The following is a 27,192-nucleotide window of genomic DNA, read 5'->3' on the forward strand; positions in this document are numbered from 1 at the left end:
TGAACTCAGGAAAATGAGTCTTCCTGGCTCTAGTCCCCACATTCTATACTACATACACACACACACACACACACACACACACACATCTCTATCTAATTGTTTGTATCATTATATGTATACAATCATAAATATTTCTACATAAGTATTAAGAGAGAGAAACAGGTAAAAAGAGAGAACATGGAATGAATAAAAATAAATATGAAGGTAGTTAAATACAATGTAGTTTGAATGGGAAAGCAATATCATTTTAAAGGTATCAGAAAAAGTTCCATAGAGGTCGTGTTGATATGAGGTTCTGGTTATTAGGGCACTTTAAAGGTCATGGAGAACTGAATCCACTTTGGTGGTGATTTGTAGACTACTGCAGGGAAAAGTTACATGAAAAAATATATTACACAATACATTCAATTGGCAGGAAGGTGGAACTTTAGTCCAAAAGTCAGGAAGACCTGGGTTTAAATCCTGCCCAAAACATATTCTCTACAAGTGGGAAGTCACTAACTCATCTCTTCATCAGTTTTCTCTCTGGTAAAATGTGCTTAAGTATTCTATGTATCTCCCAGAATTGGTATAAGAATAAAATGAGATTATATTTTTAAGATCTTAGCATAATGGTACACATTAGGTATTTAATAAAATAATTGTTCCTTTCCCCCCAAAAGAACTGAAGATGGCTAACCAAAGCAAAAAATTTCCCAAACCAAGAACTGATGCTGAAAATATGAGTAAACAAAACAAACAAAAACATTGATTATAATGAAGGAAGATTCTGGCTTATAGGATAAGTCCAAGAGTGGCTCCACTACAACTACCAACAGAAACTCAGATGAGAAAAAAAATTATTTGGCCACAAGAAACAAAGACTAGCTAAGAAAAAAAAATGAATCAAGATATAAAATTGAAGCTATGTGGCTTAAAACAGAAGGTATAAATCTTCACCCAATATTAGGAGCAAGAAGAAAACAATTATTCCATGAGACAACAAGAAATATTAGAACAAAATCAAAAGGAAGAAAAATATAAGATATATATTATCATAGGAGGTATTAAAACTATTTTAAAAATTGTTGAATAGAGGGGCTACAACCAAAAGGGATGCTTTCATGAATGTTCCTATATTCCTTTTAAGGGAGAATGAGGGGAGAGAATATGTTACAGTGAAATTGCTTTAACTTTTTTTTGCATTTACATATTTCAATGGCTAATATTGTCCCAAATTATAATTGTCAAAATATTTTTAGTCCTAAAATACACACTTCTTCATTTATACACACATTTTCACATGTTCACTCACTCAAACTGCATTGTTTACCAACACATTTACAATAAATTTTAGTTGTACATGCACAAATTGCCTGTAAAAAAGGAACAAGATTAGTGGTTTCTTGGTATTATTTATACTTTTGGGGAATATTCCTATCAAAGCATGAAGCCTAGTTTCTAAGTCAAACTTTGAGTCTGCCCCATGAAGCTGAGTGAAAGTTTTGTTTAATTCTATTTCTTTTTTTAATCAAATATGTACCATCTTCCAGATGTGCATATCTTGCATTCTGGGTACAGAGGCCCAAAAAAGGAAGAGCCTTAGAAAGAAACACCAGTTGAAAGCTTAGTACATGTGATTTGCATTTTAGTTTATGGCAAAGAGGCCTTCTATATTTGTGAAATTTTATTAGCTCAATTAACTACATCAGTAGCGAATTACCAGGAAGCCTGAAGGATAGCCAATATATATCATGATGTAAATTTAACTAGACTTTCTACTTTTCTGCAACATTTCTTTATTTTGCTAGCCTTTTACTTCCATGGGAAAATTTTTCTCATTTTCTATTTCCCCATCAACTACCTGCTATCTCCTTTCAGTTGTCAGTTTCCAGATCTACATATTTTTCCCCAACTTTTTCTCAATTCACAAGAAATTCACAGCTTGCCTCTTATAAGATCAGTGAGTGACAAAGTCCATTGGAAACAATTTCTTAAATAAAACCTACTTGTGAAGGAAAGCCTAAAATTTAATAGATAATGCAAGGCACAAAGATTAGACTCTTGAGTATTAGTCTTATTCACACATAAGACATGGGGTTGAGCTTTTCTCTGTTGCCTGCTTTATCATGATTTGTGATAAAGTCAGAATTTGTATTCTTTCTGGTTCCTTAGTAGAATGTAATCATTTCTGAAATGATTAGTCTGTCAGTGGTCAGTGTCTATAATGGTTCAGATTGCAATCAACTCAATACTTTCTTATTTTGTGACTCCTATCTACGCCCACCATATCTTCTAGTCATCACTCAACATTCTGAGAACCTTTCTTTGGATCACTGATATTGTGTGCCTATGTTGTTCTCGCTATCAGACCAACCCACTCATTTTTCTAATCCATATATCTATCTTCACATTATTTCCGTGCATTTCTTTAAATTAATGCAGTCATCTCATGCTACTGGACACTTTTTTTTGCCCCTTAGGTGACCCATAACTTAAATTTTTTTACATTATTTTTTTATTTGGTCAATTTCAAAAATTATTTCTTGGTTACAAAAATCATTTTCTATTCCTCCCTCCCCTCCCCCAACCCCTCCAAGAGCCGACGTGCAATTCCACTGGGTATTACATGTGTCCTTAATCAGAACCCATTTCCATGTTGTTAGTATTTGCACTAGGATGTTCATTTAGAGTCTACATCCCCAATCATATGCCTTTTGACCCATGTCATTGAGCAGTTGTTTTCCTTTGGTGTTTTCACTCCCATAGTTTTTCCTCTGAATGTGGATAGTTTTTTTTCTCCTATAACCCTTTGGGTTGTTCAGGATCAATGCATTGCCACTAATGGAGGAGTCCATTACATTCGATTGTACCACAGTGTATAGGTTTCTGTGTACAATGTTCTCCTGGTTCTGCTCCTCTCTCTCTACATCACTTCCTGGAGGTTGTTCCAGTTGCCATAGAATTCCTCCACTTTATTATTCCTTTTAGCACAATAGTCTTCCATCACCAACAGATACCTCAATTTGTTCAGCCATTCCACAATTGAAGGGCATCCCCTCATTTTCCAGTTTTTTGCCACCACAAAAAGCACAGCTATGAATATTCTTATACAATTTTTTTTCCTTATTATCTCTTTGGGGTACAAACCTAGCAGTGCTATGGCAGGGTCAAAAGACAGTCTTTTATCGCCCTTTGGGCATAGTTCCAAATTGCCTTCCAGAATGGTTGGATCAATTCATAACTCCACCAGCAATAAATTAATGTCCAGACTTTGCCGCATCCCCTCCAGCATTCATTACTTTCCATAGCTATCATGTTAGCCAATCTGCTAGGTGTGAGGTGATACCTCAGAGTTGTTTTGATTTGCATCTCTCTGATTATAAGAGATGTAGAGCACTTTTTCATGTGCTTATTAATAGTTTTGATTTCTTTGTCTGAGAACTGCCTGTTCATGCACCTTGCCCATTTATGAATTGGAGAATGGCTTGATTTTTTGTACAATTGACTTAGCTCTTTGTAAATTTGAGTAATTAAAACTTTGTCAGAGGTTTTTATGAAGATTGCTTCCCAATTTGTTGCTTCCCTTCTGATTTCAGTTACATTAGTTTTGTTTGTACAAAAACTTTTTTAATTTGATGTGGTCAAAATTATTTATTTTACATTTTGTGACTCTTTCTAAGTCTTGCTTGGTTTTAAAATCTTTTCCTTCCCAAAGGTCTGATATGTATACTATTCTGTGTTCGCCTAATTTACTTATAGTTTCCTTCTTCATGTTCAAGTCATTCACACATTCTGAATTTATCTTGGGTAGGGTGTGAGTTGTTGATCCAAACCTAATCTCTCTCACACTGTCTTCCAATTTTCCCAGCAGTTTTTATCAAATAGTGAATTTTTGTCCCAAAAGCTGGGATCTTTGGGTTTATCATATGCTGTCTTGCTGAGGTCACTTACCCCCAGTCTATTCCACTGATTCTCCTTTCTGTCTCTTAGCCAGTACCAAATTGTTTTGATGGCCACTGCTTTATAATATAGTTTGAGATCTGGGACTGCAAGGTCCCCTTCCTTTGTATTTTTTTTTCATTATTTCCCTGGATATCCTTCATCCTTTGTTATTCCAAATGAACTCTGTTATTTTTTTTTTCCTAAAACAGTAAAAAATATTTTTGGAAGTTCAATGGGTATGGCACTAAATAGATAAATAAGTTTGGGTAGGATGGTCATTTTTATTATATTGGCTCGTCCTACCCATGAGCAGTTAATGTTTTTTCAATTGCTCAAGTCTAGTTTTTGTTGTGTGGAGAGTGTTTTATAGTTGTGTTCATATAGTTCCTGTGTTTGTCTTGGGAGATAGATTCCTAAGTATTTTATTTTGTCTAAGGTGATTTTGAATGGGATTTCTCTTTCTAATTCTTGCTGCTGAGCTGTGTTGGAAATATATAGAAATGCTGATGACTTATGCGGGTTTATTTTGTACCCTGAAACTTTGCTAAAGTTGTTGATTATTTCAACTAGCTTTTTGGTTGAATCTCTAGGATTCTTTAAGTAGACCATCATATCATCCGCAAAGAGCAATAACTTGGTCTCCTTCTTGCCTATTTTAATGCCTTCAATTTCTTTTTCTTCTCTAATTGCTACTGCTAGTATTTCTAGTACAATGTCAAATAAAAGAGGTGATAATGGGCAAATAATAGAGGTGATCTGGATATGACCAAATAAAATAAAGTTTAAAAATAATAAAGTCAGAATGAATAAAAAAAAAACCACCTTACCTTCCATTTTGGAGTAAATACTGTGTGTTGGCTCCAAGGCAGAAGAATGGTAAGGGCTAAGCAATGGGGGGGCAAATGACCTGCCCAGGGTCACACAACTGGGAAGTGTCTGAGGCCAGATTTAAACCTAGGACCTCCCATCTCTAGGCCTGGCTCTCAATCCACTGAACTTCCCAGCTGCCCCCTGCCCACTGAGCTACCCAGGTGCCCCCTTGATTTCTTTTTCTGATATGGTATTATTTAAGAATTCTATTTCTTCTTCTGTTAATCTAGGAAATTTATGTTTTTGTAAATATTCATCCATATCACCTACATTGGCATATTTATTGCCATATAATTGGGCAAAATAGTTTTTAATGATTGCCTTAATTTCCTCTTCATTGGAGGTGAAGTCTCCCTTTTCCTTTATGATACTATTATTTTGGTTTTCTTCTTTCCTTTTTTTAGTTATATTGACCAGACTTTGTCTATTTTATTTGTTTTTTTCAACATACCAGCTTCTAGTCTTATTTATTAGTTCAATAGTTGTATCACTTTTGATTTTATTAATTTCTCCCTTAATTTTTAGCATCTCTAATTTGGTTTTCTTCTGGGGGTTTTTAATTTGTTAGCTTTCAAGTTTTTTTGATTTGCATGTCCAATTTATTGATCTCTGCCCTCCCTAATTTGTTAATATATGAACTCAAGGATATAAATTTTCCCCTGAGTACTGCTTTGGCTGAATCCCATAAAGTTTGGAAGGATGTCTCTTCATTGTCATTTTCTTCAATTAAATTATTAATTTTTTCTATGATTTATTCTCTAACTGATTTTGGAGAATAATATTATTTAATTTCCAATTAATTTTTGGTTTGGTTCTCCATGTACCCTTACTGATCATTCTTATTATTGTCTTATGATCTGAAAAGATTGAATTGATTATATCTGCTTTTCTGCATTTGTATGCCATGTTTTTATGACCTAGTATATGGTCAGTCTTTGTGAATGTACCATGTGCTGCTGAAGGGAAGGTGTATTCCTTTTTGTCCCTGTTTAATGTTCTCCATATGTTTATTAACTCTACTTTTTCTAAGATTTCATTCACCTCTTTTATATCTTTCTTATTTATTTGATTTATCTAAATTTGATAGTGGTAGGTTCAGGTTTCCCAAAAGGATAGTTTTACTATCTATTTCCTCCTTCAATTCTCCTAGTTTCTCCATTAGAAATTTGGGTGCTTGAGCTTTGGGGGGATTTATTTTTTAAGGTAAAAGATTTGTTGCATGACTGATTGTTTTTACTGTTCTGTACTTTCTGTTCTTTTTGTATAATCTAAATCATTTATGAATGGGGGGTGGATTTAGACATACACTCCACATGTGTCCCAGTCCTTTATTCTACAGTTGAATCTCAATAAACATTTCAGTAAGTTAAAAAAAAAAAGAAATTTGGGTTCTATACCATTTGGTGCATACATGTTGATTAGTGATATGTCCTCATTGTCTATATTCCCTTTTATCAGAATGTATTTACTTTCCCTATCCCTTTTAACCAGGTCTATTTTTACTTTGGCTTTGTCCGATATCATGATTGCAACTCCTGCCTTCTTTCTATCAGTTAAGGCCCAATACGTCTTGCTCCAACCTTTAATTATGACCTTGTGAGTATCTACCCGCCTCAGGTGTGTTTCTTGTAGACAACATATGGTAGGATTTTGGATTCCAATCCACTCTCCTATTCATCTGAATTTTATGGATGAGTTCATCCCATTCACATTCAAAGTTGTGAATTCCCTAGCATTTTGATATCCTCTCCTAGTTCTGTCCTTCCTTCTTTTGCTATATCCATTTAAACCAGTGGTTTACTTTTAATCAATCCCCCTACTCCCCTTCCTTCATATGCTTCCCTTTCTGGTCCCTCCCTTTTTGTACTCTCTCCTCCCTACCTCCCTTAGTTTCCCCTTCTCCCTTACCCTGTAGGATAAGAGAGAGTTCAAGATTCCAATGGATCTAGATGCTCTTCCCTCTCAGAGTTGATTTCACTGAGAGTAAGGTTTAATTATTACCTATTAGCACTCTCTTCCTCTCCTTCTTATAAGAGTATTCTTCCTTTCCCCTTCCCATGTATATCTTTGGGTGAAAAAGATTATTCTATTTATTTTATTTCTTCAAGTATCTCTCAGTACCATCATCAATTCCCCCACCACCCTTTTTCTTTTTTTTTGCATATCATCTTATAGCTCTTAATGCCCCAATCTTTTCCTATGAATGATTCTTCTAATTACCATAATAATGAATACAAGTTTTGAGAGTTACAGATAACATTTCCCCATATATTAATATATATAATTTGATCTAATTGTAGCCCTTAAAGAAGATATTTTGAATAAAAAAAACATTTTTTCTCCTTTTCCTTCTCTTTCATAGTTACCTTTTCATGTTTCTCTTGATCTTTGTGTTTGGATATCAAAATTTTCACTTAGTTCTGGTCTTTTATTCAAAAAAACTTGGAAATCTTTTATTTTGTTGAATACCCATACTTTCCCCTGGAAGTATATAGTCAGTTTTGATGGATAGATGGTTCTTGGTTGAAGACCCAGTTCTCTTGCCTTTCTGAATATCGTGTTCCAGGCCTTGAGGTCCTTTAGTGTGGAAGCTGCCAGGTCTTGTGTGATCCTGATTGGTGCTCCTTGGTATCTGAATTGTCTCCTTTTGGCTTCTTGTAGAATTTTCTCCTTAGCTTGAAAGCTCTGGAATTTGGCAATTACATTCCTGGGAGTTGTCTTTTGGGGATTTAGTGTAGAGGGTGTTCTATGAACTCCTTCAATGTCTATTTTGCCCCATTGTTCAAGAACATCAGGGCAATTTTCTTGGGTGATTTCTTATACTATGATGTCAAGATTTCTGTTGATTTCTGGCTTTTCAGGTAGACCAATGATTTTCAAATTGTCTGTCCTTCCTCTGTTTTCCTGATCTTTCACCTTGTCAGTGAGGATTTTTTTGTGTTCTTCTATTTAGTCAGTCATTTGACTTTGCTTTATTAATTCTTGCTGTTTTGCAAGATCAATGTCTTCCAGTTGCCTAATTATGGTCTTTAAAGACTGATTTTCCTTCTCAGTTTGGTCTATCCTGCTTTTTGTGGCTTCCAGCTGATTCTCCAGTTGGGAGATCTTCACCTTTAGACTGTTGTTTTCTCTTTGAATTATTTCCAGCTTTTCTTGCCAGAAGGCTTCCATCTTTTTGATAACCTCCAATTTGAATTCTTCCAGAGCTTGTGAACAATTTCCATTTTTTTGAAGGTTTTGATTTTATTTGAATTTCTTCCTCTATTTCCTCTGTAGCCTGGGTTTTCCCTCCATAAAAATTTTCCAGGGTCAATGCCTTCTTCCTCTTTTTCTTGGAGGGTGTTTGTTGGTCCTGGGCACAATTAGCCATCCCTACGGTGGTTTTACCTTCCCTTTTTAGTCAGAAATCTGAGTGAGATGGGCAGATTCTCTGTTCATGGAATTAAGGAGCATGGTTTTCCTTGAGGCAAGCTCTCAAATCTCCACAATCTCCACTGTTCGTGAGAGCGCCCACAGTCTGCACTTCCCAGTGCTCTGGGGTTTCTGGTGTTACTGCTCTCTAGGGCAGGTCCCCGATGGTCCTAGTCAGCTCCCAAGAACCTAGAGGTTCCCCTTGCTCACTGTAGAGGTGCCCTTCACTCACTGGCTGATTCTGGCATGCGCTGGCTATGACTCTGGCTCTGTAGGTGGTGTGGGGGAGGGTAAATCAGCTCACATTTGGATGGGAGCTTTTTACCCACTTATAGTGTGGAAATACCTAAACCCCATGTACCTTCAATGCTGCACCCTACTGTAGAGTCCCTCTGTTCTTCTAAAAATGGTTTTTATATTCTTTTGAGGTAGTCTATTTTTGTGGGTACTGGGGAGAGGAAGTGTCCTGTGTCTAGACTGCTGCCATGCTTACCCAGAAGGGCCCATAACTTGAATTCTTAAAAGACTTCCATGAATTGTGGCCAGCTAATATCATGGAGAAAAATATTGTTAAAAAAAAACTGAACATTTGTTTTAAAGAGATCATTGTTGACTCTCCAATTTCTGAAATGTAATCTAGCCAGTTCTACTAATTTTTAGTCCAGTTCATTGATCAGTACCTGTAAAATTTATTTTCTTTTTTGGGGAGCTCTAATCTTCTATATTAGAATTTATATCAGTTCTATGGCAGAAGGGCAGTAAAGCCTAGGCAATTGGAATTAAGTAACTTGCCTAACAAAGCTAGGAAGTATTTGAGGGCAGATTTGAATCCAGAACTGTCAGTCTCTTTGACAGACACTTTACACTGAGACACTACCTGCCCTTCTATCATTTCTTTCCAATAGTTATAGATTGATATGCTAGTTGTAGGAACTATGTGACCAGCTGCAAATGACAATCTGGAATAAGCATTATATAGCTATCTTTTTTTTTCTTATGTGGGTAGTTAAGCCAAATTCTTATAAATAATTATTGATCAAATTTAATAGTTTCCTCCTAGATGTCATAAGAGAGGGAAAAATAAAATGAAGAACTCAGAAAATGGATTTTTCCTTTCTTGTTCATAGAAGGAAGATAGGACCACAGGAGAAACATAAGGAGGATGTACTTTGGGTGAAGCCAAATGTAAAGGATACAGGTATTCTCGGCAATAATAGGAAAGTTTAGAGGAGAAGAGAATTAGGGGAGGACTGAGTTCTATTTTGGACATGTTTAATTTGAGATGCCATAGGATGTACAAAAAGAATGGAGCTCAAGATATAGACTAGAGTAGGACATGCGGATCTAGAAATCATTTGCATGGGACTGGCAATTGAAGTTGTAGAAATTGTCTTTTGATGCCTCTGCCCTAGAACAGTCTAATAAGTCATGAATCTGCATACATGGGGGGGGAGTATCCATATTGACTAAATCACAGGTTTTGAAGTAGACTAGCAAAATGATATATATGCATCATTGAGTAACAAAGTTCTCCAGAGTGAGCATGTTTCTCCTTAGAGTATAGATTTCAAACTTAGAAATGACCACAGAGGTCAGCAATTCTACTCAACCCAATTTAGATATAAGAGAACTAGGATCCAATAAATTAAATTATTTTACCAAGGAAACACAGGTGGCTCACTGAATCTAGAATGAATATTTCTTTCCCTCTTTTCATCATTGGGACTCCACGTTATTAGTTTTTATCAACTACACTTTGGTCATATCTTACAATTGATTATACTGTTCCTAAATACTATCTGTATTATTTCTACCAACTGTTTGTCCCCTAAAATACATTACTGTTTATTTTTAACCCTTTCCTTCTCTATTAGAATCAGTACTATGTATTGGTTCCAAGGCAAAAGAGCAATAAGTGCAAGGGAAGAGGAGTTAAGTGACTTGCCCAGGGTCACATAGCTAAGAAAAGTCTGAGGCTAGATTTGAACCCAGGAGTTCCCTTCTATAGGTCTGGATCTCAAACCACTAAGCCACCTAGCTGCCTTCTAAAAATTATCATTCAGATACATGTAAAACTCAGTGGAATTGCTTGTTGGTTGCGGGAATGGGGTAGGAGGAGGGGAGGAAAAGAACATGAATCATATAACCATGAATAAATATTCTCAATTAATTAAATAAACCTCAATAAAGGGAAAAAATAAAATGTATCATTCAGATGCAAACCAAAGGGTCATTTTTAAAGGCCCTGGACTACTTATATATACTTGCTGTAAGACCCTAGGAAAATTATTTAATCTCTTAGTGTTCTGAATAAATTTCCAATATTATAAATTAGAGGGAAGGTGCCAATCAACATTGGTATGGGCAGTTTCCTCATCTAGGGAGAATCCAAAACTGGTGAAATTACAAATCTAGTTCTTATACCAATACAAAGCAAACAAGACTTTTTAACTTGGAGAAATAGAGTTATGCATTTACGATTAAGTTAGCAGTTATGATTAAGGAATTACCTTATCTATACCAAAGCAAAAAGAGGTCCAATCTATGTATCAGGACCCTATGCTTCAAAAGATGAGATATAAAAATTCCTTATTTATGAGAATACATCGACATGGCTAAGTAATACATTTGTGCAGAAGGAAGAGAGAGAAGGAGGGAGGGAGGGAAGGAGGAAAGGAGGAAGGAAAGATGGAATGAAGGGAGGGAAGGAAGGAATGAGGAGAAGAGAAGAGAAGAGAAGAGAAGAGAAGAGAAGAGAAGAGAAGAGAAGAGAAGAGAAGAGAAGAGAAGAGAAAAAAAGAAAAAGGGAAAGAGAGAGAGAGAAAGAAAGAGATAAAGAAAGAGAAAGAAAGAGACAAAGGAAGGAAGGAAGGAAGGAAGGAAGGAAGGAAGGAAGGAAGGAAGGAAGGAAGGAAGGAAGGAAGGAAGGAAGGAAGGAGGGAAAGAAGGACAGGAGAACTGAAGAAAGAAAGCATCCCTAAACCCTCTGCTATGTATCAGGCAATCTCTAAGTGCTTTATAAATAAAACTTTATTTGATTCTTACAACTCAGGGGAAGTAGATTCTATTAATAGCCTAATTCAGTTGAAACTGAAGCAGAAAGTGATTAAATGACTTGCCCAGGGTCACATAGCTAAGAAGCATCTTAAGTCAAATGTGAACTCTGGTCATACTGACAATAGTGCCAGTCTCTATCCATTCATCATTCCACCAAGCTGCTGAAGAACATCTAGGTCCCAGGGAGCTGGGGAGCACAGTGAATAGAGAGCCAGACCTGAAGTTGAGAGGGCATGAGTTAAAATCTTACCTCAGATACTTCCTAGTGGTCAAACCATTTTAGGGCAACCATCATTGTCTAACACTGGCCTCTCCTCTTTCTTAGAATTGATACTAAGACAAAAGGTAAGAGTAAAAAAAGAAATCTAGTTTCAAATCCTACATACCTTTAATACAGTTTGAGACTTCAAATAAGTCACATATTTGAGAGCCCCAGTTCATCATCTGTAAAATGGGGATGCTGATTCCTGTAGGACTTATATAACAGGATTTTGGTGAAAATGAAATGAGACAAAATATCTAGAAGATATATTAACTATAAGAATATTAATTGCAATTATCAATATATGTTTTACCTTGGTCAAGAAATGGTAATCAAAAGGTTTTTTTTGCTGCATTACAGGGCTTTTGGGGACCAGCACATAGTCCAAGAGCCTTTGCTCTTTGTATTCCTACCTAGCACGCATTTACAAGGAAAAGGATATGACTTGCTCACAATAAAGCACGTTTATGAATAGGGTCTTGCTTTGTAGTCACGAAATGTAGCCTTAGGTGTATTGGGAATAAAAAAGACAAATATGAGCTGGCTGAGAAAGACTGAATTAAAAAATCTGAGCAAAATTCAAAATTTACATATATATGTAAATATATATATATATTTACATATATATGTATATATATATATTTACATATATATATATATATATATATATATAGAGAGAGAGAGAGAGAGAGAGAGAGAGAGAGAGAGAGAGAGAGAGCCAATCCAGAAGGAGAAATTGTTCTTGCTTGCTTTTTTTTTTTAATAGCACAGATAAAATTTGCTTTCAGAAAAATTTCAGTGTTTTCAGTCAGCTTCAGTCTTCTATAAATTTAACCTGATTTCATGGGATGCAACAGGGGCTGAAACACCGTTGCTCATGGCTGTCAGCAGTGAAAAATAGCTGGGAATCAAACAAACAGTTTCATCGCTGAGATTGTTTCAGTCTAAAAACTCTTCCAGCAGCTGTTTGCTTTGGCTACTTTTCCTGTCCACTTTTTGAAGCCAAAAAAAAAAATCTTTTTAAAAATGTGGGCTGGTTATTTCTGAAGTCAGGAAGAGGTCCTGTCCTTTGCAGTGTTGTTGGGTTTCTGCTGTTTTGACAGTTGGGGAAGAGGGCTTTCCTTTCTCTTCTCCCTCCCCCTGTTTCTCTGTGTTAATTCACAGAACTGGAGTTGCTGGAGCAGGAAGAAAAAAAAAACAAAAACGAAAACTTCTGAGTTCTTTAATCTTAGGCATGCAGCCTGGTGCTCGTTACCTTTGAGAGAAGTTCACGCCCCAAAGGAGTGTTTAGTCTTACATAGCGAGAGAGAAGAGAGAGAGAGAGAGAGAGAGAGAGAGAGAGAGAGAGAGAGAGAGAGAGAGAGAGAGAGAGAGAGAGAGAGAGAGAGAGAGAGAGACAGACAGAGAGAGAGAGAGAGAGAGACAGACAGAGAGAGAGAGAGAGAGAGAGAGAGAGAGAGAGAGAGGAGGGAGTAGTGAGGGAAAGATACTTAACTCAAGATGAAGGGAAGCTTTGCCTCTTCCTACAACTTGTAATATTATTAGTTTCAAAAAAAAATTTCAAGATGACTATTACTTTGATTTAAGGATTTTTTTTTCTGGAAATACTAAAGTTGGAGTCTACCAGACTGAGGTTAGAAGCATTTTCTTTGGCAGCAAAACACTATTTTTATAGAAGCCATGCCTGTTCTTGGGGTTGCCTCAAAGCTAAGACAGCCAGCTGTTGGGTCAAAGCCTGTTCATACTGCCCTTCCGATACCAAATCTTGGCACCGCTGGGTCACATCAGTATTCTTCAAGATCTTTGGGACTTACTGGAGCAGAGAGTTCCATGCTTGCATGTCAGCTCACATTAAAGTCAACCTGTGATTTGGGGGAGAATAGAACTCTCCCAGGAAAAACGAAGGAGACTGAAGACAGCAAGGTCAGTGCTGAATGTCGCTGGTAGCCCTCAAAGGTTAAACTGTGAATTCATTTGTCTGGAGTGCTGGGAAATGGGGAGAAGAGTAGCTAGAGAGCACAGCACGTGTAGGAAAAAGAAGGCATACTGGATATTTGACAAGCTGAGCAGGACATTGGTTAGGCAGAGATTGTACTCACAAAGGGGATTTCTAGATAAAGTTGTGAATGGACTTGTTTCTTTGGTAATGCTTTTCTGAGTGGTCATTCAAAGACATGGCTGGGAGTTCAGCAAAATTAGAGGAGAGTGAGGGTGTGAAAATGGTCTCTTTCTGATTGTTGCTACAGATGAAATAGCCAGAATTCCCAACTTCACGTCCTCCTGTAGAAATCGGTTCTTATCTCAGAGAGTACACTAGAAATCCAAAGGATATGCATCTCATTCAAAAACTATTTTAATAACTTTACCATAAGTGAGTGCTGTGTAAATAGTATGACCTACCCTGATTCTAAATTAGAGATAAGAAAAAGGACCTCTCTCTCTTCTTTGCAGAGGAGGGAGACTACAGGTCCAGAACACTGTATATACTGTCATACTTGGTAGATGCTTTAGTTAGTTTTGCTGGACTACTTTTTCTCCTTTTTGTTCTTCTTTGCATTAAGAAGAGGCTTTCTGGGTGAGGTTGGAGGGGGAAATAACAATAGAAATTAAGGTTATGTAAACAAAAAGATACTTTTAAAATGTAACTATTTTAAATCATTTGAACTCAGAATAAAGTTAAAGTAAACATTCTTTGTCTTGATGTCACAGATCTGTCTCCATGAGAGTTTGTCAAAACCTTCACTTTTTTTAAAGACATGTAATTCTCTTGATCACTCATCTGGTTTCCTTTCATTGAAATAATCATGCTTCAGTGCACAGTGGTCCTTTATTCTGGTTAGTTTGTATTGGTTTCTGTAATGTACTATGATACTTCAAATGCATTAGATCAGCCACTAGTATGTCACAGGCAAGTACCACCTATAAGCACATTGATTGCCTCATTTCCCATATCCTTGATAATTTCTAGATTTGGACAATCTCCACTGTAATATATTTTGACATTGGTAGGAGGACATGAAAACTGTGCTCACAGGCAATTGGAGTAAATAGGTTTATTTCTTTCTGCATATGTTAACACTCCCTTCCCTCTAGGGCTGACATGTCAGAAATCACATTAGTTTTACCCAAGGCATTGTAATCTGAAGGACTATCAAGTCTCCAGATAGAGCGATCAAATTTTGGTGTCATCATAGATCTACAGCTAGAAGGCATCTCAGAGGCAAACTCCTCCAACTCCTTCCTGGGCAGCTAGGTGGAGCAGTGCTGAACTTACCAGAATTCAAATTGAGATCCATAAACGCCTGGGACTCTTCCTAGAGGGCAGACTCTCTATCACAAGGTGTTTCTGAGTTATATGACCCTGGACAAGTCATTTAATTTTTAACATCTCTCTTCCTCAGTTTCCTCAAATGGAAAACTAGAGTAGATAATAATAGCACATGACCCCACCCTGGGGGTTTTGTGATGACCAATGAGATAACATTTGTAATGCCACTTGCCCATAATAAGTGCTTACTAAATGTTTCTTTCCCTTACTCCCCAATCACCACTCAAAACCTCCTCACTTCCATTTATTTTGCAGTTGAAGAAACTGAAATCCAGAGAGATTATGACTTGTGTAAGGTTATACTAATTGAAAGTGTTAGAAGTAGGATTTGCATCTAATTCCACATACTGCAGAACAAGGGAGTGTTCTTTCTTTTCTTTTAAAAAAATTCAATTTTTTTCCAGATTAAATATCAATACAATTTAATAATCTTTTGCAGTCCATGTTCTCCTCCTTTTTTACCAACTTTTTCCTATCTACATTATGATGTAGGTTGTTCATGAGTTATCACAAGATGCATATTTTTATGTTTACCATGTTGTAAAAAAATACATATCGCTTATGCTAGAGAAAAATTCATAGAGGAAATAAAGAAAATCCACTCTTTGAATTGAAGCATTGAAGAATGCTTCAGTCTGCCTTCAGAGAAGGGAATGTTCTTTTCAGTGGGGTATGTTGCCTAAAATCTTGAAGTGCAACTGAATTCAGATCTGTGACTTCTGATGAACTTGTAATATTATAAAATATCAGGGCTTGGAAGTGACTATAGATTCAACTAGAGCAGCTTGTTCCCAAAATAAGATCTCATCCACAAAATCTATGGCAATTGATCACAAAAGCTCTTCTTACTGAACACTTTGAGTCGTGTGAAGCTCCTCGCTTCTCTGGACAACCATCTGACTTGTGGACAGCTCTCATTGATAGGAAGTTTTCCCTTATATCTAGCCTGGAGCTGCGTCTTTGCAATTAATTTCTTCTATTTCTGATCCTCCTACTCCCACGTTGAGATAATTCATGATACATCTAACCCCTTATAAAACTTTAAAACCACTCTCATGACCCATTCACATCTTCTCTTCTCCATAGTAAACACACCCTAAATCCTCTAACCAGTGTCCCAGTGGCATAGTTTTGTTTTTCTCTACCAGCCTGATCTCCTTTGGACATTTTCCAATCCACGTCCTTCCTAAAATGTGGGACTCAGATTATAATACAAGGCTCCAGATGTCGTCTGACATGCCTCAGAAAGATGGGCTACCTCCTAATCATTTATGTCAGGTTGGCATATGGTACCTCCCAGCAGGGAGTCTCAAACCATTGCAATTTTTCTTTTCTTGCTATGATGGACATTGAACATCCTCTTTCCTAAGGTTCTCCATAGACCCTCATTATACTTAATGTATTGAGATGCTGTCTCCTCTAGTCCAGTCTCTATGGGAAGAACTCTAAACCTGGAGCTGTAAATTTTCAGTGGATCATCTTTATGTCTTCTGGGGCACCTTGTGTCAGCCTTAAATCTTCATATGATTCTGAATCCACCCCCCACATTCCATTCTTATTCTTTGAAGTACTCCTTTCTCTTTTTTGTTTGTTTACATTGTTTTCCTTTTTCTGCTTATTACACTTTGTATCAGTTGATGTCTGTCCATGCTTATCTGAGTTCTTTATCTTCATCAGTTTTACAATGCAATAATCTTACATTATTTTTTAAATTTCAATTTATTTATTTATTGTTACATTAAAATATCCAGTTAACACCTTTCTCTCCTCCCATTAGAGGACTACTATTTTTTTAAAACCCTTACCTATCATCCTAGAATTGATAGTATGTATTGGTTCTAAGGCAAAAGAGCAGTAAAAGGTAGGCAGTGTGACTTGCCCAGGGTCATACAGCTAGGAAGTATATGAGGCCAGATTTGAACCTCAGTCTCTGGGCCTGACTCTCAAACCATTGAACCACCCAGTTGCTCTCTGTTTTTTAAAATAGAAATTCTTAAACTGAGATTTATGAATGATTGATAGAGACATACATGCACAACTGCATTTCTATATGTTGGCTCCTTTTTGATACCTTGTATTTTATTTTATTTATTAAAAACATTATTCTGATACAAATCATATATTTATATATATATATGTTTATATATATATATATATACATATATATATAGACACAGAGACACACTTTACTAGATCATTAAAGGGGGCAATAAAAAGGCAGGTAAGTGACACAGATAAAAAGAGGACAATGCCTGGGATCAATAAGACTCCTCTCCCTGAGTTCAAAACTGACCTTAGATACTTCCTAAGTAGGTGATCCTGGGCAAGTTACTTTACCTCAGTTTCCTCATCTATTAAATGAAATAGAGAAGAAAATGGAAAACCACTCCAGTATCTTTGCCAAGAAGGCCCCAAATGGTATCACCATGAGTCTCAAAAAAATGACTAAACCACAGAAAAGGGATCCATGACCCCCCAAAAATGTAAGTAATGTTTATTTTAAAAGAAACTTCTTTTTTCCTAGTAACCTAGTGAATAGATAAACATTTTTTAATTTAATTTTTTTATTTTATTAATTTTATTATTTTATTTTATATATTATATAATTATATATATATAAATAATATTTTATTAATTTAATTTAATACTTTCCATTGTGCACTCTGTGGCTCCCAGGTACCATTTAAATTGTATTACATGTTCCTGTTGTACTACATGATCTGGCCCAAATTACCTCATTAGTGGTCTCATATATGAATGAATGAGGACATGATTTCCATCTTTCCACTTTTGCACTGACTGCCTCTCTAACATATAGATTATTCATTCCTTCTTACTATGTTTTGTTTGCTGCATAACTCTACTCAAGCATTACATTCTTCTTTAATTTGGGGGTTCTCATGACCTCCTTGTATTTCCTTTCTAATTATTACACAAATTACCTTGTATTTCCTTTCTAAATATGTACCTGTTTTCTCCCTCCAGTGAAGTAGAAGACCCTTGATCTGTGTTTTCTTTTTTATTGTTCCTGATAATTATTCAATTGTCCAATTGTATCCCATTTTATACATAGACAAATGGGAGGGATAGTGGATAAGAGTTCTTGGAATGAAAACAAGAAGGCTCATCTTTCTGAGTTCAGATCAAGTCTTAGATACTTCCTAGCTTTGTGACCCTGGGCAAGTCACCTAACCCTATCTGCCTCAGTTCTTCATCTGTAAAATGGGCTGGAGAAATGGCAAATCACTCCAATATTTTGGCAAGAAAATCTCAAATGAGGTCATGAAGAATCAAACACAGCTGAAAATGATTGATCAACAATTCCAATGCAAGGTATAGTTCTGGGTACATAGGAATCATTTTTTTGTTTATTTATTGTGTAAACATAAATAATACTTGGCATAGTCAGGATAAAATAAAACAAATTTAAAAATCTATACCGTTACTCCAGGTTATTAGAATGTTCTCCCCAACCTCCAAACATGCTGAACTTAATGAGCCTTTTTTTTTTGAGGCCTCATTTTTCCCTCATAAAACAATGAAATTACCCCCATATAACCCCAATGGTCCCTACCACTTCTAGATTTCTATGATACTACAACTCTCTTCATTTAACAGCATGATACTTTTATTTTGATGACTTTAAATCATGTTTCAGTTCAGCCTGTGGTCAGTTAGCCTAAGACATGTAGAAAAAAAAAAACAGTAGAGGGGAATTCTACTTTCTCAACAAACTAAAAATTTAATAAGGGTTTGTTTGTTCCAAATATTGGAGGGGAATCACCAGGCATCTTTGTCCTTCCTTTCCATTTATGCACAATGGCATGTCCAGACTAACAAGAAAGACATGATAAATATACGTTTTCTTTGGGTGACTAAGGCTAACATCCCTCCCTGGCTCACTCAGAATTCTTATTTGCTGATGACTGCTCCAAGATCTGCCCACTCACTAGTATTTCCAATAGAATTTTGGATGATATTCATATATTATCACACATATGATACTCTTGCAAGACTATGTGGCAAGCAGTGTTGTGCTTATCAGAATGTTTCATTATATCAATTGTCACAAAAGCTCCACGAAACAATTGTAATGACTAGTCAACTTTTCAAAATATTCCAAATGTTAGTGAAATGAACGTCTTCCTATGGCTTGTAACTTTTGAGGAAATAAGGCTTAGCAACTTTAAGTTTATAGAGAAGAAATAAAAATGCTAAGGATCACCATTGTTGTCAAGCCATTCTTTTGCTTGAGATATAAAAGTCTGGAGCAGTCTAGTTGAGGAAACAGGACATACACCTTTGGATGAAGTAAAGGGACATGTTTATAGGATCATTGATTGAAAAATGAAAGGACCTTAGAAACTACTGAGCCTAACTTCCAAATTTTACAAATGAGGTAACTGGAGCCTAGGGAGATTGTGACTTACCCAGAGTCACATCCAAAGAGGGATTTAAACTCCGATCCTGATCCTCCCACATAGAAGTCCAGTATCTTTTCTACTGGATTTTATTACTTCTCCCTGGGCAATTGTTCATGATTTTTCATAAATTATCTAGTGAACAATTTGTTTTCCTCTCATCCGTTTAATACCACCATGGGGGGGGGGGGAATCCAGAATTTTAAAGACCATGCTACTGGGACACAAAGAAAAGGTGGTTTTTACCAATATAGAGAGGCTTGGATTGATACCCAACATCAGATTATATGTTTGCCTTCCAAGGACCAATATGTAAATATAGGCAGGCTGATTACTAGTAGTTTGACCCAAACAAGTAATAAAATGGCCCAAATAAAAAATGAATCTTATTTAATGTTTTTATCTCTCAGGATCCTAACACATTGCTATGAGTATAACATTTGATTATTTAAAAAATCAGTTAACATACCCCCCTCCAAAAAAGCAGTATTATACACATATAGCCATCAAAATGATGGTATAGACCAGCGGTTCTCAACCTCTCAGTTTGTAGCAATGAGAATACATAATGCATATCAGGTATTTACATTCCAAATCATAACTGTAGCAAAATGACAGTTTTGAAGTAGCCACCAAAATAATTTTTTGGTTTGGGGTCACCGCAACATGAGGAATTGTATTGCGGGGTCACGGCATTAGAAAGGTTGAGAACCACTGGTCTAGACAATAAATATAGGAATTCATGAGAAAGTATTTACTAGGCTTGGAGGAACAGGTAAGATTTACAAGTGGAATGCAATATTGAATTGTTTGAAAATGAGAGGAAGGGGAAGGACTTTGCAGGGAATATTATTAAACAGTTTGATTGACATTAAAGATTTGTTTGAGGGAACAGAGGAGAGGTAAATGTAGAACAGATTTTAAGTGGTTTTGGATGCTGGTATAAAGAAGTGGATATTTATTTTGGAGGCAGTAGTTAACCAATGCTGAAACAGAATGATAACTGGGTATATAATGAGGGGACCTGGGTTCAAATCATATATGTAGTATAGCTACCTGTATGATTTGGGGCAACTCATTAAATCTCCGTTTCTGCACTGGCAAAGTGAGAAAATTAAATTAGATGAAGGCTCATAGAGTCAGAGACCTTAGAGGCTATCCAATCTAATTTCCTCATTAAATAGATATAGGCCAGAAGGACTAATTCATTTGTCCAAAGTCCATTCAAGTCAAATAAACTATTTAACAAGCACCTCCAATATATCAGGCTCTATACTAAGAATGGAGGATACAAAGATAACAAAAGAACCTGCTTTCAAGGAACCCAGTCACCATAATCCACAGGAAGTTAGTAGCAGGTGAGATGATCCCTTCTAGCTCAAAAGCAATAACCAATGGCCTGCTTAAGGCTTAAAAAATTAATCAAGGACATAACATTTGCTGAATAATATTTAAGAACTTTGATCTGAAAGTGTTGGATGGAATCAACTGGAGGGAGGAGGGAACACTTGGCAGTATAAGTCCATGTAAAATACTGTTGAAACAAATAGATTTTTTTTAAAACATGCTAATAAACATTAATATATTTGGGGCAAATAACAAACAAATAAATCATTGGTTATGCAATTACAAGCTTGCTTATCTGCCCACATTATCATTCCCCTCCCTCTTTCCCTCCAGCTCCCTTCCCGCTCCCTGCTCCCTAATGCTCTTCTCCCGCCCTCCACCCCTGTTTCTGTCTGTGTCTTTCTGTTTGTATGTGTCTCTCTTTCCACATCTATCTCTTTGTCTCCTTCTGTCCCTCTGTCTTTCTGTCTCTCCATCTTACCCTTTCCTTCTCTCTCCCTCTCCATTTCTCCCTCTCCTGTTTCCGACTTCTCTTCTTCCCTCGATCTCTCCCTCTCCTAAATAATTAGTTTGAGAGGCACAAATGCTAAGAACTCCATGTGAAATATGAATCGACAGATGTCAATAGAGTAGATCACTCTCCTATTCAGCTGTTTCCTTCTTGGAGAAGTACCTGATTGCTAGATCTTTCTGACACTCCCATTGGCTCACTCCCATGATGGTGTTGCCAGAACTGGCTCTGAATACAGCTGCATAGGTCAGCTCTGTGGTCCCCAGATGATCCCTTGTTACTTGTCTGCTTTTGCTGGAATTGCTTATTTTGCATTTTCTTTTAACCTGATTTCTTTTCCAGTTGTGGTAAATTTTCTAATCAATGCCCTGGTGCTTCTAATCAACAAGAAATCCCTAAAGATACTTGTTCCAAATTCAATACACATTTTCCAAGAGTATTTTCTAGAGTTTCATAGTTATGCTTCAGGTTGCTTTTAAAAATTAGATAGGCTGTTAGAAGCAATGATACAATAAAAAAATTAAATGGTACCAAGAATCCTTTATTATTTTTTACATAAAATTGTCTGTACCATAATAATATCTTTTCTATCCTCAATTATGGATACGACTTTCTAAGTTTTTTTAATTTACTTTTTTATCCCTCCCCTCCTGCTTACTGGAAAGGAAGGGGATAAGTATTTTTATAGTGTTTACTTTTGTTCCAGGGGACTGTATCATTTACAATTATTTCTATTAATCCTCAAAACCACAGGCTATTATTCCCCATTTTATATGTATAAACTCAGAAAATCAGAAGTTAAATGACTTACCCAGAGTCACACAAACCTCACATGCCTGAAACTGAACTTGAACTCAGCTTTTCTTAACTCTAGGCCTATTACTCTATGTACTGTGTCATCAGATGCCTCTATCAGAAAATTTCAATTATAAAAGTATTAACAGATATTAGATAAAAAATAATTAATATATTGAAGTTCTATCCATTTCATTTAATATTTTCCAAGAGAAAGGCCAAAGGGACATCTAGTGTCCTTTCTGATTATTATATTAATAGTAGCATGGACACATTTAAAAATATATTAAAATAGTTACTCAAATCATTTTTCATGCCAAGCATTTTCACATGGTTTCACAGGCCCCAATATCCAGCTTTATCTTTGAAAATGTCATCTATGCCCTTTGCATGTAAAGGCTGTAAACTTTTCTCCAATTAATTTTGTTGTAGTTAGGAAATTCTGCTCTAGATTTTATTGCTTGGAAGTTTATGGCTCTCTCCCTTTTAGTCCCTGCTCTCCATCATTTCCTCCACCCATTCCCCAGCTATCAAGGGTGGAGTCTATAAAAAGGGTCAGAGAAGAAGGCATACATCTCTTCCTTTCCTCATGCCACCCTCACCTCCATAATTCTATGGCTTCTCCTCTCTCCCCCATCAAGGGCTCCCATAAAACATGTAAAATGCCTTTTGAGCACTATATAAATGTCAGTTATTATAATGGTTACTCAAAGCTCAAAATTGTTTCTGACAGCAAAAATAATCTGTGCCATCACTGTTCACCAAGCCCCACTGGGGTCCGCCTATTTCCAGCCCCAGCTCTGGTGACTAAGTGCTCACCATGGTTTCCATGTGGTTTTCCTCCAGGATATATGAATACAACTTTAGACCTTTGTGTACAAAGACCTACCATTAACATCTCTATATAACTTTGTCTTTCCTTTGGTCCAAGTGAAAAGAGAACTGGAATGGGGTTGGGAATAAGAATGAGCCTCCCCCACAAAGGTCTTTAGGGAAGATAATAGTTTGGAATGGAGAAATCATAGGATCCTAATTCTTAGGACCATCAGGGGTCAGTGAATCTAACACCCTTCATTTTACAGGTGAAGAAACTGAGGCCCATGGAGGTTAAATGATTTTAACAAGGACATAAAAGTACCAGAAATGGAATTTGAACCTAAGTCCTCTACCTCCAGAAGCCATGTTATTTCCATTATGTCATACTCAATCAAAGATGATTCCAAGTCTTTTCACTGACACCTGTTGGTGAGATAGACTGAAGAATTTTATTAATCTTTCAGTGTCCCAAGTTAAAAAAAAACAACAACTGTAGTAGCAGTAACAATAATAAGGATGATGATAGCTATCATTTAGATAGTACATCATAGTTTGCAAAGCACTTTATAAATATCCTTCTCAGAAAAATATAGAAATATTATCCTCAAAACAAACCTGGAAGATGGATACTATTACTACTCTCCATTTCACAGATGAGAAAACAGAGACAGAGGCTAAGTGATTTGCTCTGTCATACAGCTATTAAGTGTCTGAGGCAATATTCTCTAAATTTATGAATTATCGGATAAATCCTGATCTGCATTAGGAGAGAGAGTTTTCTCATTAGAAAATTCCCCAAAATAAAAATATGGTATAGCTGGTTCACCCTTCCTCCCAATAGCTTTAAAAAAAAAAGGCAAATAAACAAACAAACAAAAAACTATGAATGGTAAGAGAAAAAAAAATCCTTTCCCATATTCCAATAGAATGTGAGCTCCTTGAAGGGAAGGGCAATACTTTCACATATTAGATCATCAATACATGCTTATTAAATGGAAATGGGGTAACTATATTCCTACAAAAGTCCATTGAAAGTATTCTTAATACTTGATAGCCCTCCAGATGCAGAATTATCACCACTCAACACTCCCCTGTCCCCAGTCTCATTAGTTTTTCCTTTCTTTTTTATCCCCACCCCTCCCAAACACTAATCCCTAGAACTCCTGCCCTAGACCATGGGCACCACATCTCTTGTAGCTAAAGAAATTCCTTCTGCCATCACCTTAAATTCATGACAATGAATACAGGGTAGAACCTATCACTGCTCCTATTCTGGGAACAGAGACATATTCCTTGCCTATTACACTGGAATTTGGAGTGTTTTCTTTTGTGGAAATATGATTGCACACAGTAGTTTCTTAGCAATATTTCTCTTTCATTCTTAGATTCCAAATCTGTAAAAAAGGATAATAATCTCTGCCTCAGGCTTGTTATGAGAAATAATTGAGATGATGCATGCTAATGACTTTCCAGACCTAAAAGCACCACATACATGCTAAATATTATTATTAACTTTAGACCTTTTATCATACTAAGCATTGGTTCCAAGGCAAAAGAGTGGTAAAGGCTAGAAAACTGGGGTTAAAAGATTTGGTCATACAGCTAGGAAGTATCTGAGGTCAGACTGGAACCTAAGACCTCTCATCTCCACTGAGCCACCTAGCTGCCTCCATTAGCTATTATTATCATTGTTGTTTTTACTATTCTTTCTATTTACTCCTTTCTTGTGAGAAGGTATTATTTTCTTCTTAGATGAGTAGCAAGTCAAGTAAACAAGTATTTACTAAGCTCTGTTTTATGCCAAGCACTGTGCTAGGCACTAAAGAAAGGGAGAAAAAACCCTGCCCTCAAAGAGCTTCCAATCTAATGAATGATACAACATGCAACTAACTTATGTATAAGCAATATATACACATAATGAAATGGAGGTAATCTTAAGAGGAAAGGTATTTGCATTAATGGGATAGGGAAAAGGTTCTTATAGCAGCTGGGATTTTGGCAGAGATTTGAAGGAAGCAAGAGAAGCCAGGATTTAGAGACGGGGAAGGAGAGAGTTCTAGGCATTATTAAAAATAATGCATATTAAATGAGAGGAATTGAGAAACAGAGAAATATTTGATAGGAGCAAATGTTAATCTGGGTCTCAAAAGATGAGCCCAATTTAGATACATCAAGAAGAGGGAGAGAACTATATCCACACCACCATCATATGCTCTTACCATTTGCTGATATCCATTTTCCTTCAGTTTCCCTTGTTGGGAGTAAATGTGACCCTGTCTACTATTACCATGCTCTTGATTGATGACTTGACAAAAGAGGGGAAAAAATACAGATCTTTGCTATTAGAATTAAGTAATATTTCAACTTCTCTTGGAAATGTGTTTTTTTGTTGTCACTCCAAAAGGGCTTGCCTAGAACTGTGTGAAATGCTTTCCTCTTTGAATAGTATTCACTTGGGCCACAAAAAGAAATTCGATATCTGTGGGACAATTCACTCATTTGTTACATGGCAAGATAGACCCATTACAACCAGCAAAGGCAAATATCCATCAAGGACGTGTTGCAATTGTTGCCTGGAGGGAAAGTCACCCATGAGTGGGAGAGGTGGAAGAACTAGGAAAATATGGGACTTTATGGGAGGGAAAAAATAAACTGCATCTTTTTTCAGACTCAGAAACAACACTGAAAACAATTCCTTTGCAAAGTCATGAAAACTTGACATTGGGTGTGCCTATGGTAAGATTTGCTGCCTGGGCTTTTTCACAGCCACAGTGACTTGATGTGTTGAGTAAGTAAGTGTAGGTTGTTTCTAGGACACTCTATTTCTCGGATATGTTATTCAGGACCCATTAGTCTTCTTGAAAAGCTAAAAGGCCAGCATTTTATTGTGATTATGTTTTTATGCTATGAAAAATTTCTGAGATAACATTTCAAATACATTCTTATCATTTGCTTCAGTATGTTCTCCACTGCTGGAAAAGGACTAGATTTGCTAACCAGCAGACTTCCCCCATCTTTTGTTACCTCTGCTTTGAAACTACTGCTAATAAAGTCAAGAATAGGCTCAATAACTTGTTGGGGCAGGTAGACTCTCCTGTCCATTTTACAGAGGAAATGAATAATGTCATACAATTTAAGGCTAGAAGAGATATTAGAAATCATTTAGTCCAATCCATTCATTTTAGAGAAGAGGAAAGCAAGGTCTATAGTGCCCAGAACATGTAGAAGGAAATAAGGGATTTGAATTTAGATCCATTGACTCCTAACCAAAGCTCTTTCTATTTTCTCTCTATACCTCTCATTCTTGCCCTGGCATCTTGAAAATTTGTGACAAAAGAATTTTGACTAAACTCTGGGGCTACCATTAATAAAAAGGAAGATAGTCTGTTCTTTCAAGGAGCTTACAATCTAAATGGGGGAAGACAACCCATAAAAGGAGGAAGAAAAGGAAGGTTCAGGGGAATATGGGTATTTTGTTCTGGGGACCTGAAACCAGACAGAGCAGCAGATGTGGAGAGTAGGACTCACTTCAAGCTAGTCTTCCCTTCATAAAGGAAGGCATTAGGAGGAGATTAGTAATTCCCCCTTATACTCTCCAATCCAAGGGAAGAGGAGGCAGAGGGAGGTGGTGTCTGACAAGATTTGAGATGTAAGCACTGAGATGAGATTAGAGGTGATCAGTTTCATCTTGGAATGGAATCTGTCCCATGGAATTAGAAGCAGTAGTAGAAGTAGTTGCAGAGTTTTGGAAAGTGCCAACATACTTTGATAGATGGGTTTTCTCAAGACAGACAAGTCCTGAGATGGGAAATCTGGAGTTCAAATTACCCTCAGATACTTCTAGTTATGTGACCCTGGGTAATTCACCTAGCCCCATTGCCTAGACCTTAAGGGTCTGCCTTAGAACCAATACACAGTATTGATTTTAGGATAGAATGTAAGATTTTAAAAAACAAATATTTCCCTACCAAGGAATTCCCTATGCCAATGAAATCATAAGTTCTGTCCCTATCTCTGTCTATAGATGACCTAACAATACCATTAAACTGACTAGTCAAACACATTTCATAGATGTATTTGTTTCAGTCAAGAAGTATTCATTAAGGGACAGCTGGGTAGCACAGTGGATAGAGCATTAAGCCTGGAATCTGGAGTCCTTGGGTTCAAAACTGGCCACAGATATTTGTTAGCTGTGTGACCTTAAGCAATTCACTTATCTGTTTGCATCAGTTTCTTCATCTGTAAAATGATCTGGAGAAGGAAATGACAACCTCAAATGGGGTCACAAAGAAATGGACATGGTTATAATAACTAAACAATGATAGTCGGAAGACATTATAATGAAGACCAGAGATTGTGACTTTCACAGAAGGAACTATTGCTCTGATGAGTCCTTTTCTTACCATCGACCTCTAGTGATCTTTCTAAAGTGTCTATTTGCTATTTCATG

General features: G+C 36.5%; 1 protein-coding gene across 39 annotated transcripts in view; it reads left to right on the forward strand.

Annotated features, from left to right (window-relative positions):
- The window catches only part of NAV3 (neuron navigator 3), a 1,103,979-nt gene that overhangs the window by 614,811 nt on the left and 461,976 nt on the right, over nt 1–27,192 (forward strand). For 12 of the 39 annotated variants that reach the window (XM_056798480.1, XM_007503091.2, XM_056798482.1 and 9 more), the window contains exon 1: nt 12,258–13,447. The exons of 24 other annotated variants lie outside the window; for them this stretch is intronic. In XM_056798480.1, coding sequence (XP_056654458.1) covers nt 13,205–13,447 — 243 coding nt within the window. In that variant the 5' untranslated portion in view covers nt 12,258–13,204. Of the gene's footprint in view, nt 1–12,256; nt 13,448–27,192 lie in introns of those variants that run through there. 3 more of the 39 variants (XM_001363862.3, XM_056798485.1, XM_056798484.1) reach the window with 1 other exon arrangement.

The sequence above is a fragment of the Monodelphis domestica genome, chromosome 5 (genome assembly GCF_027887165.1).
Source record: "Monodelphis domestica isolate mMonDom1 chromosome 5, mMonDom1.pri, whole genome shotgun sequence".
Taxonomy (NCBI): domain Eukaryota; kingdom Metazoa; phylum Chordata; class Mammalia; order Didelphimorphia; family Didelphidae; genus Monodelphis; species Monodelphis domestica.